This window comes from Astatotilapia calliptera, chromosome 15, assembly GCF_900246225.1.
Source record: "Astatotilapia calliptera chromosome 15, fAstCal1.2, whole genome shotgun sequence".
In the NCBI taxonomy this organism is placed as follows: Eukaryota; Metazoa; Chordata; class Actinopteri; order Cichliformes; family Cichlidae; genus Astatotilapia; species Astatotilapia calliptera.
In genome coordinates, this window is record NC_039316.1 from 24355087 (window position 1) to 24370594 (window position 15508).

General features: G+C 37.5%; 1 protein-coding gene across 3 annotated transcripts in view; it reads right to left on the reverse strand.

Moving 5' to 3' along the window:
* LOC113037600 (interphotoreceptor matrix proteoglycan 2-like) overlaps window positions 1-15508 on the reverse strand; it is a 99382-nt gene that overhangs the window by 44440 nt on the left and 39434 nt on the right. For all 3 annotated transcript variants that reach the window (XM_026194847.1, XM_026194845.1, XM_026194848.1), the window contains one exon: window positions 1513-1559. In XM_026194847.1, the coding sequence (XP_026050632.1) occupies window positions 1513-1559 (47 nt within the window). The remainder of the gene's footprint in view (window positions 1-1512; window positions 1560-15508) is intronic.

Consider the following 15508-nt stretch of genomic DNA (forward strand, 5'->3'; position numbering starts at 1 on the left):
GATGTGCATCTCTGTAATGAGAAGGGGTGTGGTCTAATGACATCAACACCCTATATCAGGTGTGCATAATTATTAGGCGACGTCCTTTCCTTTGGCAAAATGGGTCAAAAGAAGGACTTGGCAGGCTCAGAAAAGTCAAAAATAGTGAGATATCTTGCAGAGGGATGCAGCAGTCTCAAAATTGCAAAGCTTCTGAAGCGTGATCATCGAACAATCAAGCGTTTCATTCAAAATAGTCAACAGGGTCGCAAGAAGCGTGTGGAAAAACCAAGGCGCAAAATAACTGCCCATGAACTGAGAAAAGTCAAGCGTGCAGCTGCCAAGATGCCACTTGCCACCAGTTTGGCCATATTTCAGAGCTGCAACATCACTGGAGTGCCCAAAAGCACAAGGTGTGCAATACTCAGAGACATGGCCAAGGTAAGAAAGGCTGAAAGACGACCACCACTGAACAAGACACACAAGCTGAAACGTCAAGACTGGGCCAAGAAATATCTCAAGACTGGTTTTTCTAAGGTTTTATGGACTGATGAAATGAGAGTGAGTCTTGATGGGCCAGATGGATGGGTCCGTGGCTAGATTGGTAAAGGGCAGAGAGCTTCAGTCCGACTCAGACACCAGCAAGGTGGAGGTGGAGTACTGGTTTGGGGTGGTATCATCAAAGATGAGCTTGTGGGGCCTTTTCGGGTTGAGGATGGAGTCAAGCTCAACTCCCAGTCCTACTGCCAGTTTCTGGAAGACACCTTCTTCAAGCAGTGGTACAGGAAGAAGTCTGCATCCTTCAAGAAAAACATGATTTTCATGCAGGACAATGCTCCATCACACGCGTCCAAGTACTCCACAGCGTGGCTGGCAAGAAAGGGTATAAAAGAAGAAAAACTAATGACATGGCCTCCTTGTTCACCTGATCTGAACCCCATTGAGAACCTGTGGTCCATCATCAAATGTGAGATTTACAAGGAGGGAAAACAGTACACCTCTCTGAACAGTGTCTGGGAGGCTGTGGTTGCTGCTGCACGCAATGTTGATGGTGAACAGATCAAAACACTGACAGAATCCATGGATGGCAGGCTTTTGAGTGTCCTTGCAAAGAAAGGTGGCTATATTGGTCGCTGATTTGTTTTTGTTTTGTTTTTGAATGTCAGAAACGTATATTTGTGAATGTGCAGATGTTATATTGGTTTCACTGGTAAAAATAAATAATTGAAATGGGTATATATTTGTTTTTTGTTAAGTTGCCTAATAATTATGCACAGTAATAGTCACCTGCACACACAGATATCCCCCTAAAATAGCTAAAACTAAAAACTACTTCCAAAAACATTCAGCTTTGATATTAATGAGTTTTTTGGGTTCATTGAGAACATGGTTGTTGTTCAATAATAAAATTATTCCTCAAAAATACAACTTGCCTAATAATTCTGCACTCCCTGTACGACAATATACAATGAAAACAGTAAAAAACTATCAGTGTATAAACAGATGACATGCATTCCGCTGAAGATGTCCTACCTGTGATCTCCGGGAGCTTCTGCGTTGGTGCAGGAGTCGTCGCTCCCCTGCAGAAAGACAAACACATCATGACACAAAAATTTCACATTCTGAAAGTGAGCAGGGGCATCAAACATAAGGCCCAGGGCCTAAAGTCGGCCGAGCAGAGACTCCAGTCTGGCCCCACTTAACAGCACTGAAAAATGTGAAGCAAGGTGTAAATGATTACGTTTTACAGCTTTATCATTACTGACAAAGACCTCCCACATGCCCATTCATGCTACAAGTAATTAGAAAATACTTTTAAAAACATAAAAGCTCCTGTTTATTCACTGTATGTGCTACAGAAGTTCCTGTTTTCACATGGATGCTATTTTTCTGTAATTTCGCACATTGATTTTTACAGTTAAAGAGTGCTTTCTTTCATTCACTTCAGCAGAATTTCTTTATTGTGTGGAAAAAACAGATGTGTTGAACATTGCACTTCTTTTTCTTATACTAGAATATCTCAGGGATTAGATGTGAAACTAGAAAGTGCATTTTCTGAAGAAACTGCAGTGTGAATGCTTGAATCTGAATGTATGCATTGAAATGAAATAATTACTGAATTTAAGTTAAAAATTTTGAATGAGATAAAAAAAAAACCCCGAATTTAACCTGAAAACAAAAGTGCTGAACTGCTAAAAGCTGAAGGTTACACAGAAGAAGAAGTTGGAAAAAAGCTGAAAATGTTTTAATTGTAAATTAGAAAAACCTAAGAAATGAGAAAAGAACATTTAGAGTCAGAAAACATCTGAAAGAATATTAAAAGGTCATATTCTTTGAATCACTGAATGACTAAAATGTGATCCCTCCACTTGGACCCACACAGTTTAAAAAGTTTACATCTCTGAGCTTTGAAAGACAAGATGTTGGAAAAAGAACAACGATGGCGACGTTTTGAGGGTAAAATGATGGCTTTAACACTGTGGACACAGCAGCAGTTGAAAGAGAAGTGCTTAAGATGAATCTTGGTACAGTGGCAGGCAGAGCTCGTTAAGCAGGCAGGTGTGAGCCTGGTTGCTATAGTGACCGCACCCAATGGCTCCATACACACGTACACAGACATGCGCCTCACTTTTGCTGCTTAAAATGAACAGAAAAGTCAGGCCGAAACAAATCGTTCCCAAATGAAAAGTAAAAGTCGTATTGACAAAATTCTTTCACTGTGAGCGACAGCAATGTCTAGTCTACCAAATTCTCAGTTTTCATGTCTGTGGAGTTTATTATATGGACGTGGTGACAGTGGAAAGACACCATGCTCTTCTGATTTTCAAACGAACCTTCTGAGCCATTTTAACATTAGAGTCTATGGAAGAGTTGGAGGGAGGAGGCTGTGCATTGGTGACATTTATGAAAGAACCATAACACCTAGTACAATAGTAAACACATTGGATGAAAGAGGACAGCCATGGCTACGTTTTGAGGGTAAAATCATACCTGTAGAGCAAACGCTGCGGACACAGCAGCAGTTTTAAAAAAGATTTTAAGATTAATTTTTTTGCTCCTCTCACTCTAGCAGTTGAGCTGCCTCACTCTAGCCCCAACATTCCGTCCCATACACACCCATTATAAACTCTGAAACGGGTGAAAAAACATCATGAAACTTAAACTGGAACTGAAGAAAAAGTATAATAGATATTGAAAAGATAAATGCAAGTTGAATAGTTGAATGTCTTGTCTTCGTTTTAAAGTTTGAATGGTGGCTCTATGTCAATGTATGTGGAAGTAGTAAGAGTTTAAAAATGAGTAAGTTGAATGAGGATTTGAAGGGTCTCCCCATTGAAATACATTATAAATTTTTGTTGAATAAAGTTGAATAAAATTAAAAATATAAATGTTAAAAATATGAAAAATGGAAGCAGTGTTGTCCAAAAGAATAGGAATCTAACGGTGTTTGAATGGTTTTTCTAAGTTGAACGGTTTTGAAGGAGTAGGATTACAAAAAACGTACGGAATACAGAATAAAATATAATAATAATAACTAGAAAGTGCATTTTCTGAAGAAACTGCAGTGTGAATGCTTGAATCTGAATGTATGCACTGAAATGAATTAATTGCTGAATTTTGAGTTAAAAATATTGAATGAGATTAAAAAAAAAAAAAAAAAAAATGAATTTAACCTGAAAACAAAGGTGCTGAACTGCTAAAAGCTGAAGGTTACACAGAAGAAGGAGTTGGAAAAAAACTGAAAATGTTTTAAATGTAAATTAGAAAACCCTAAGAAATGAGAAAAGAACATTTAGAGTCAGAAAACATCTGAATGAATATTAAAAGGTCATATTCTTTGAATCACTGAATGACTCAAATGTGATCCCTCCACTTTGATCCACACAGTTTAAAAAGTTTAAATGCCTGAGCTTTGAAAGACAAGGTGTTGGAAAGAGAACAATAATGGCGACAATTTGAGGGTAAAATGATGGCTGTAACACTGTGGACACAGCAGCAGTTGAAAGAGAAGTGCTTAAGATGAATCTTGGCACAGTGGCAGGCAGAGCTCGTTAAGCAGGCAGGTGTGAGCCTGGTTGCTATAGTGACCGCACCCAATGGCTCCATACACACGTACACAGACATGCGCCTCACTTTTGCTGCTTAAAATGAACAGAAAAGTCAGGCCGAAACAAATCGTTCCCAAATGAAAAGTAAAAGTCGTATTGACAAAATTCTTTCACTGTGAGCGACAGCAATGTCTAGTCTACTGAATTCTCAGTTTTCATGCCTGTGGAGTTTATTATATGGACGTGGTGACAGTGGAAAGACACCATGCTCTTCTGATTTTCAAACGAACCTTCTGAGCCATTTTAACATTAGAGTCTATGGAAGAGTTGGAGGGAGGAGGCTGTGCATTGGTGACATTTATGAAAGAACCATAACACCTAGGACAATAGTAAACACATTGGATGAAAGAGGACAGCCATGGCTACGTTTTGAGGGTAAAATCATACCTGTAGAGCAAACGCTGCGGACACAGCAGCAGTTTTAAAAAAGATTTTAAGATTAATTTTTTTGCTCCTCTCACTCTAGCAGTTGAGCTGCCTCACTCTAGCCCCAACATTCCGTCCCATACACACCCATTATAAACTCTGAAACGGGTGAAAAAACATCATGAAACTTAAACTGGAACTGAAGAAAAAGTATAATAGATATTGAAAAGATAAATACAAGTTGAATAGTTGAATGTCTTGTCTTCGTTTTAAAGTTTGAATGGTGGCTCTATGTCAATGTATGTGGAAGTAGTAAGAGTTTAAAAATGAGTAAGTTGAATGAGGATTTGAAGGGTCTCCCCATTGAAATACATTATAAATTTTTGTTGAATAAAGTTGAATAAAATTAAAAATATAAATGTTAAAAATATGAAAAATAGAAGCAGTGTTGTCCAAAAGAATAGGAATCTAACGGTGTTTGAATGGTTTTTCTAAGTTGAACGGTTTTGAAGTTATAGGATTACAAAAAACGTACGGAATACAGAATAAAATATAATAATAACTAGAAAAATTTGCATTTCCTGCGAAAATGCAGTGTGGATGCTTAAAGCTGAAGCTGTATGCAAAAAGTAGCTGAAAAAGCTGAAAAGTTGCAGAAATTGTAAAAACTTTGCAGAAGCAAAATAAGTTTGCTAAAATGGAATAACTTAGCAGAACTGCAATATCTTAGAGGAAACATAATACTTGGCAGAAATACAATAGCATAGCAGAATTTAGCAGAAATATTGTAACTTACCAGAAACATGATAACTTCTCAAAAATACAAGAATTTAGGAGAAATAGTATAAGATAACAGAAAGAATATATTTAGCCAAAAATACTTAAACATTACAGAAACACTATGATTTAGAAAAATAGTACAACAGAGCAGAAATATTGTGATTTACCAGAGACACTGTGATGAACTATGAATATTGTAATTTTAAATTAAGACTATGTTTTAGCACAAATATTATAATTTGGCAGAAATACTATAATTTAGCACAAATACTATAAAAAGCAGAAATACTATAATTTAGCAGAAATACTATATTAAGCACAAACCCTATAAAAAGCAGAAATACTGTACTATGATTTGGTAGAAAAAACTATAATTAATCAGAAATACTATATTTGGCAGAAATACGGTATTTGGCACAAATCTTATAAAATAGCAGAAATAGTATGATTTAGCACAATAGTAATAACTTAAACAGAAAAATTGGAAAAGCAAAAATGGACAGCTGAAAAAATGATGAACATGCTGAAGGTCCCTCAACTATACTTGTTAAATGAAAAAAATCAGCAAAAAAATCTATAACAGCCACACAATCACAAATATGTACACATAAGAAAACACACATGCACAGAGAGACACACACACAAGATCCAATTCAGTCAACCAGTCTAAATATATTGAATTTGAATCTTAGAATGAGATCATCCCATTAAAAGCCTTTCTCTCTCTCTCTCTCTCTCTCTGTCACACACACACACACACACACACACACACACACACACACACACACACACACACACACACACACACACACACACAGGGAGAGAAAAGTGAGTTTCTAGGTCAGCCTGGGAGCTGCTGAATTTGAATCCACCAATCAGAGAGCCTGTGCACTCTTTCCCTCCAAAACAGGTGCATCCTTTTTACACACGCAGCACAGAGAGACACAGGATCATTGCAGTCTATTTCTCATAATGATGACTCCCCTCAAACAAATGACCATAATTTCCTAACCGTAGGAGCTAGAACGGTCATTCTTACACCGTTTTGTTCAGAAGAGATGGGGGAATCTTCAAGTGTTGACAATTTATCATTAAAATATGAATTTTTAGAGATATATGACACGGATGACTTGTTGACTTAGAAGCCACGAATTCCCCAATATGCAAATTTGAATACCTGGAGCCCACATACATGATTGGCTGGCTGGGAAGCTGTGCAGGCCCTGATTTGTGGATTTGAATTCCTCAGCCCTCAGATATGATTGGCTGGCTTAGAAGCCATGAAGTCCCCAATATGCAAATTTGAATGCCTCAGGACACATATATGATTGGCTGGGAAACCGTGCAGGACCTGATTTGAAAATTTGAATGTCTAAGTCCTCACAGAGGATTGGCTGCCTGGGGACCAGGCAGAAATATATAGAAATACTATGATTAAGCACAAATCTTATGAAATAGCAGAAACAGTATGATTTAGCACAATAGTAATAAGTTAAACAGAAAAATTGGAAAAGCAAAATGGACAGCTGAAAAAATGCTGAACATGCTGAGGGTCCCTCAAATATACTTGTTAAATGAAAAAATCAGCATAAAAATGCACAGGGAGAGAGAAGTAAGTTTCTAGGTCAGCCTGGGAGCTGCTGAATTTGAATCCACCAATCAGAGAGCCTGTGTACTTTTTCCCGCCAAAACAGGTGCATCTTTTTACACACGCAGCAGAGAGAGGCACAGGATTATTGCAGCCTATTTCTCATAGTGAGGACTCCCCTCAAACAAATGACCATAATTTCCTAACCGTAGGGGCTAGAGCGGTCATTCTTACACCGTTTTGTTCAGAAGAGATGGGGGAATCTTCCAGTGTTAACAATTTATCATTAAAATGTGAATTTTTAGAGATATACGACATGGATGACTTGTTGACTTAGAAGCCACGAATTCCCCCAATATGCAAATTTGAATGCCTGAGGCCACATATATGATTGGCTGGCTGGGAAGCCGTGCAGGCCCTGATTTGTGGATTTGAATTCCTCAGCCCTCAGATATGATTGGCTGGCTTAGAAGCCATGAAGGCCCCAATATGCAAATTTGAATGCCTCAGGACACATATATGATTGGCTGGGAAACCGTGCAGGCCCTGATTTGAAAATTTGAATGTCTAAGTCCTCACAGAGGATTGGCTGCCTGGGGACCTGGCAGAAATATATAGAAATACTATGATTAAGCATAAATACTACATTTAGTAGAAATACTATGTTTTAGCACAAATACTATAAAAAGCAGAAATACTATAATTTAGCAGAAATACTATATTAAGCACAAATCCTATAAAAAGCAGAAATACTATATTAAGCACAAATTCTATAAAAAGCAGAAATACTATATTAAGCACAAATTCTATAAAAAGCAGAAATACTATATTAAGCACAAATCCTATTAAAAGCAGAAATACTATATTAAGCACAAATCTTATAAAATAGCAGAAACAGTATGATTTAGCACAATAGTAATAAGTTAAATAGAAAAATTGGAAAAGCAAAATGGACAGCTGAAAAAATGCTGAACATGCTGAGGGTCCCTCAAATATACTTGTTAAATGAAAAAATCAGCAAAAAAATGCACAGGGAGAGAGAAGTAAGTTTCTAGGTCAGCCTGGGAGCTGCTGAATTTGAATCCACCAATCAGAGAGCCTGTGTACTTTTTCCCGCCAAAACATGTGCCTCTTTTTACACACGCAGCACAGAGAGGCACAGGATTATTGCAGCCTATTTCTCATAGTGAGGACTCCCCTCAAACAAATGACCATAATTTCCAAACCGTAGGGGCTAGAGCGGTCATTCTTACACCGTTTTGTTCAGAAGAGATGGGGGAATCTTCCAGTGTTTACAATTTATCATTAAAATATGAATTATTAAAGATATTTGACTTCTAATGCACCATAACTGAGTAGAGCGAAGCAAAAACTGCCTTGACTTGCCCTCAAACAACGCTTTGTGACTTGAAATCTATTTGGAGTATCGATATCATTCTTTCACCGTAAGAGACAGCAGGCTTTGGTGAACAATCATGGAAATTTTCAGGTCTCTGTGGAAATCCAACAAAAAGTTATGACGAGAGAAAAAAGTGGTTCATTTCCACAGTTTGAAATCTGAAGAAATCTGAGCGACGGACGAATTTCCTACCCTCAAACAAGTCCAACTCATTTCAGAACGTTAATAGTTGAGAAAGAAATTCTTGAATTGTGAGCGTCAGGAGTGTCTGAAGATATACCGGGACAAGCCTCATGTCTTAACTTTGCTTCGTTAAGGAGATATGACGATTCGAATATGCCTCTCATTACAGAAATGCAGCGGTGATTTTGAACAAACTCTCCATTGACTTTATATGGAGAGTTTTGAGACCTTGTGTTGGTCTGAGGAGATTTGCCAAAATTCTATAAATCCCACAACAACGATAGTGACATTTTCTGAAAGCCAGCAAAAATACCTACGTTTTGATGTATAATTTGTGGAAGTTGAGTGAAAATTGAGCAAGTAGCAAGAAGTTGTTCGGACATGAAGTGAAAATTGCAAAACCTTTAGTGACACACTGGAAGCCAAGAGCATAGCAACCATAACAACGCATGTATTTTGTGAAAAATCATAATTTTGAAACTCAAAACTTTAAGGGGCATAAAAGTAAAACGGTAAAAGATTTGAAAAAGCTGCTTTATACCTGAATAGCCCAATAATTTGAGAACATTTTAAAGTTTGAATGGTTGTTCTAGGTGAAAGTATGAGGAAGTAGTTAAGTTTCAAAAACAAGCAAAATTTAGCAGAATTTTGGAAGTTTCCCATTCATTTCAATGGGACAAATTAAAGGAAAAAAGCTTAATATTTTAAAAAGTATAATAGCAAAAAATAGCAAAAGTCATAGCAGGAATTAGCAAAAATAGCAGAATAGTTTAAAATTTGAACGGTGAAAATCGGCTGAAAATTGTGGAAGTAGTTAGCGGACGAAAAACGAGCAACTTGAAGAATAATAAAGTATAAAGAGAAACAGGAACTCAATAGTGTGGATGCTTAAAGCATCCACACAATTACAAAATCCCGTCCAGTTCTGTAAAAAGCAAAGAGCAAATGACTTTGTCCTTGGGGCTGCAGACTTAGGAAATTAATTGACATTCTTGTATCATTGGATTGCAGTCTAATCTTTATCTGGACTGCCACCATACAGAACCTGAAAACACTAGCAGACAGCACGAGTAAAGCAATCAAGCTAGGTAGTTTTGCACATATATAGATGCACCGTCTAGGGCTGGCTATTTTAATGAGTTGTCTTTACATGATCACCTTGGATGCTCTAGCCATTGCATAGTTGACCTCTTTAATGGGAGTAGAGTTAGGAGGACTGTGGGTGGATTCAAGTAAAAACACATATGGCCACACTTAACAACACTGCTGTGTTGTTGTATATATGAGAAATATCAAAAGATTCATTACTAAAACATGTGCTAATATTTAAATTTAATGATGCTCAAACTGAATTAGGGACTGCAGAGAGACAAGGGCAGGTGTGTCATAAAACTACATATAGTAAGTTACAGTGCATTAACTTGTTTTTTATCTTCTGTGTCACTGCCAGAAATGTATTCTACCATTTATTTCCCAGGTTTGCATGGAACTTAAACACCATTGTTTTCAGCTGTGATTTTATATCTTCATTTTGAACTTCGTGGGATATCTTCATTCTACTGAGGTTCACCAAGATAAATTTAATATGCTGTACAATCCTTCAAGCTTTGCCCCTTCCTGCTCCATGGGCATTTAATGCAGCATAATGAATCAGTATCAGATACTCTTCGATGAAGGCTGTGTCAGCCTCAATGGTATAGATCTACCATTTTAACAAATAATCCAAAGTATGTAGCACATTTATGTAATTTAAGTTTTCCTGGAGTGAATGTCTTGGAAATTTTGAAAACATGCACCCTGCTGACTTATTATCTAATGAAAATTTCTCAGAGCATCTAAAAGAAATGTGCAATAAAAATTGGGGTTGTACAACTCTGTAGCTGTGCACCAATGTCAGAATAATACAGCAGCAAACCAACCAACTTTTGCAAAAGAGCAGAATATAAAGTGCTGTCTGTTAAAATTAATACACTTGGTTATGTTAATGTTCCCTTAGAACTCTTTAATCTTCTCATCAATCATTTCAGTGTTTTGCAAATAGATTTGTATTTCAGAGGCAAGTAGAAAAAAATCTGCTAGGAATAAATATTTGTCAGACTTGGCAATATAACAAATATTTACATCCTCCCCCCACATTTTTGTTTAAATTACTGTTATAACTATTAGAAAATTTTGCTTGAAAATAACATAATTTTAATAATTAACCTTTTTCTTCTGATGCAAGGCCTATTTCTCAAGAACATTCATAGAAGAATAGCTTAAGATTTATTATAGAACAACAAGACTGATATGGACCCCGAGAAGTTTGAAACCTTGCAACAAGTTTTACAAAAAACTTTAAAGCAGACTGGTAATGATGTCTTTTCTGCCACTTATGTTTGATTCTTCTCTGTCTAGAACCTGGCACCGCACATCAGACAACCCAGCTGAACTCAAAGCTGGTTAGTCCAGTTTTTCATTCAGCACAGCAGACTGACATTCATCATGACTGTGCCAACATGGGCAGGCGCTGGATGGATCAATACAACCCAATTAGCAGCACAGTATCTCTAAGATCAAAGGCTCACTCTGATCTTAGGAATCTGACCACTAGACAATACGCTAATAAAGAACCCTGTTGTTCTAGTGACAGCAGTACCCCAATCCTCTGACACTCTTCCACTGCTACTGCCAGAATACCAAAGGCGTTTCATTGTTATAGCCCTTATGCAATCAATTTCAATCTAAGGCTAGTGGTCAATCATTCTCCAAAGGCGAACACATTGAGCCTGCAGATGAGTATGAGGGAGACAGGCTTGACAAAACTCCTGGACACCAACGCCTCTCTGATGTCTGTTGGGCTGTCTTTAAGTAGACTATAGCAGAGGGGGTTGTAAACAGCACAGCTGGGACAAACAAACCAAATCCCGACACTCCTTGGCTCCTCTCTGGTTTAATCCTTTGTTAGCTCTGTATCTGCCAGAAACTATAATGATTTGGCCTATTCTGGGTGCCTGGAAGATGTTCTGAAAATATACTGAGATATACTGAGAGTTCAATTACTTGTGGGAATTTGTGGGGCACAACACACCTGATGGCTTAGACTTTCAGATAAGACAAGATGATTGAAAGCAAAGAAAGACCAAGATCCAAACCGTGATCATAAAATGTCCAACTTAGCACACTGATTGTGTGTGCTTTATTTTGAATTGTGACAGAGACAGGAACAAGTGGAAAACAGCATGTGTAAAAAAGTGGGTGGGATTGTTTTTGCCTCCAAGGTTTCAAGAAGCAAAATCCAAAAAAGAAGAAAACGAATCGCTGCACTTAAAAATCATGTATTTTACACTAAAGCAGCCCAGCAATCAATGTCAGCCTGACACAGCCTTTTCTCTACGACTGTTATTGCAGCCTGGTCTCACACAAAGTCATGAAAACAGGAGGAAATGTGATCTATTTTTACTGTGCATGGACATAAAATGTCTTTATTTTCTTTTTTCTTTTTTTGTGACAGTCAGCAGGACTTTGAAACTAATGTATTTTAATTGGAAGTATGTTTCATGCCGGCACCATGTTTTTGGGGATGTGCTTTTTCCCATCACCCAGGCAACCTAAAAAGATGAGCTTTAAAGTAATAGCAGTATTTTTACCCAAATCCTGCCTGCCCCTAACCAAGAGGTGTGTGAAAAAAGTAAGGAAACAGCAAAAAATAACACCAAAGAAAAGTGTGTCAAAAGTGTGTCTCTGAAGTGAATGAGCAGTGCACATTGAATGGAAGAAACACATTTGGAGAATTTGTGCCAATGAGCATAAATATATAACTGAACTTTGTGACTATATAAAAATTGCTGTTGGACTGTGTTTTTTTTTTTTTTCATTAATTTATTTTTGTCCCTCCTGGGAAACTTGATTAGCAGACAGGTTCTCAAGAATTTATCCACATAAAAATCAGCAGATGACCACATTAACCAATTTAAGAACGCTACTGCACGGTTAGTGCCATTGGGTTTCTGTAATCCAAACCTGACAGTAACCAACGTGGTCTCTGGACAAAGCAAAACAAAACAAAACAACAACTACAAAATCAACCAAAATAAACCTTGACAATAATTATTATCAATTTATCTTCGGGTTTATCCACTTTAGAGTTGATGCAGTTGATACTAGGCATACCTTAGAAGACCCTGAAGATGTTGCCAGTCTGTCACAGGGTGAACAAAGAGGGATGAGCAATCATCCATGCACATATATTAACAACTACAGCTGGAATCACCTAATAGCCTAACTTGAATGTCTTTGAACTCTAGGCAGAATACAGAAAACCTACAGGGAGAACAACCTCGACCAGGAGGGCCCCAAACTGGCCAGCAGGTTCAAACCTTGAAACTTTTTGTGGTGATGTGACAGTTCTAAACGCTGCACCACCCTCCTTGAAGACAAGGATGGAGCAGGACAGCAAAGGTATTACAGAATAAACTGTAAAGCTTTTGCCTTGCTTCTGGTCAAATTCAATAATTCATTCCAATCAGCCTGTTCTGTACTTTGCTTTTAGTGCCAAAGTGCAAACTGTCATTGTGATCATGTTATCATCATGTTTGTGCTTTTTGTGTTTTTGTTTTTAACTTTGATGTTGAATTATGTGATTTAATATCAGAGGCAAATTCACTTGGTTGAATACGATTACTCTTTTGAATCTTTCGCCCTAGGAGTGTTTGCACTGTATGACCATGTCCCTTTTCATTGAATGAGGTCAGAAAAGGAAAAACAGCAACATATATGGTTCATCAAAGACCAGCTTAGAAAACTTGGTGACATATGCTGCAGATGTACTAACAAGACAATTTAGCTTCCAATCCAGGAAATGGCCTGAATTTTTCTGAAACTTTTAAAAAAAATACAAACAAAATTTAAACTACCGGGTAGACATTTCCAGTCCCCTGTGTGCTAGTATTTGGTGTTGCCAAATATGTCCATAAAAATGGTTCTCCATTAACTGTGTTATCATACATTTATTATTATGTCAGACACTGATTGTGCACATCTTCCTTTAAATTATATATCTTTTTTTTATTCTCCCTTTTCTTACAATCATAGTTTGGCATTTCTGTTATAAAGTAGGCGCATGTTGCATCAAAATATGTCTGCGTCATTTTTGGGCCTATCAGGTTTGTTTGATTTTTCGTTAATAAACGTTTCTTCGACCTGCTTGAGATTACTTACTGGTCAGATATGTTTCTCATTCATACATTTCTTAGTTTCAAGTTAAAAAAATGCTTTCTGGCATGCCCTGAAAACAAATCTAGAAGCTGTGAACAAGTCCAGTGGGGCTGTGAATCTTCTTCTGATTAAAGTGAATTTCCATCAAGGAAGTGACACGCTCAGAGAATTCAACACTGCCAGCATGCAAGGGTCCAGGCACCTTAGGGACTCCAAGTCTAATTTGCTTCAAACCTAAAAGGCAGATAATAGTGCTGATCTGACAGCCAGCCAATTCCCAGCTTCCCTCATCAAGAAAACATTCAATTTCAAACATCAAACTGCTTGCAACAAAAATGAAAAACCCTTTCAATGAATGAAAGTTGAATGGATGGGGCTTTGGGTGGGGGGGAATTGATCCTTGATACACTTGACAAGTTTGAAGCACTATCAGCTCAATGTTATAAGTTTTAGTGTGGTCCAAAATTTTAATCAAATTATAGCTTATGCTAGAGACACAAAGATATTCTTACTTTAAATACAAGACAAATAACTTTGGATACTTTATGCTGTCATAATCCCTGCACTACAGGAAACATGGGTATACCCTTATATAAACAGCTTTAAACTTGTATTTTCTGGTGATTCTTGTATCTATAGTGGTAGTAGTCTTGAGTATTAGTTTTTGTATTTGTATTTGTAGTCACTGTTAAGTATTTATCCAGTTCTGGGGGCAACTGTGACTCAGGTGGTAGGGTGGATTGTCTACCAATAAGAAGGTCGATAGATTGATCCTGGCTCTTTCAGTCCACACGTCAAAGTGTCCTTGGGCAAGATACTGAAGCATGCAGCCATCAATGTGTGTGAGTGAATGTCAGAAAAAGTGCTATATGGGTGAGAAAGACTTAGCAGAAAGTGCTTTGAGTGCTCAAATTGAATAGAAAGGTGCTACATGAGTCCCAATCCATTTCCTGATATTCCTTAGTGAATTTGACACTCTGCATTTTTTGGAATCTTTGGTTTCTACTTGATTCCAATCTATTGAAGACTTTCAGTTATGTAGGGGAGACCGGGGATAGTTGTAACGTGGGTCAGTTGTAACACTTCCAATTTCTCCAATCAGGGCTAAGTTTCAAATGATGTGACTCATCCTGTGCATGCCCAACTCAGTTCTGCTATCACATGTGAAAAATCAGCACATTTTGTCAAACACAGACAATTTAACACGAAAAAAAGTAATTTGTATGGCAAAAAGTAAGTTTTTCTACTTTATTTCAATTTCTAATAGCATTATTTGCTTTTCAGTTAAACTCATCAAACTTAAATTGTGTTATTTGTATGTCTGTGGGGATATATTCTGTGTAGGTCTTTAGTGCTAATGTTTTAGCCGTTGCCTGTAATGTTAGCTAGTTCATGGCTATAGGAGTCTGGGTCAGTTGTAACAATAATGCAGATGTTGCAACTTACCACACTATTACTTTAACTTATATTAAACAAGTTGGGGCAACGACATCAGCAGAGAGAGGTTCACTGGTCGCATTTGTATATGCGGTTAATGCCATTGGCAACACAATTCCTCCACTGTTTGTGTTCCCACACATACATTATGCAGACCACTGTGTCAGAGATGGACCAGTAGGAAGTACTGGTAGTGGAAATAAATCAGGATGGGTGCAAGAAACAGATTTCCTCATCTTTCTGAAGCACTTTGCAAACCACACCAAGGTAAGCCATGATAAAAAGTAATGGAATTGCGATGCTGGTGAACAACTACATTTTTCCAGCTCCATTGTTATGTTCAAAATTGGTGCAAGAGTTGTAGGTTATAATGCCCACTGAGCCAATGAGGCCAACCTCGAGGAAGACCAACCAAAATTAATGAAATATTCAGTTGCAGAAAATTCCATAACTTGTCTTTTTTGGGGGGTT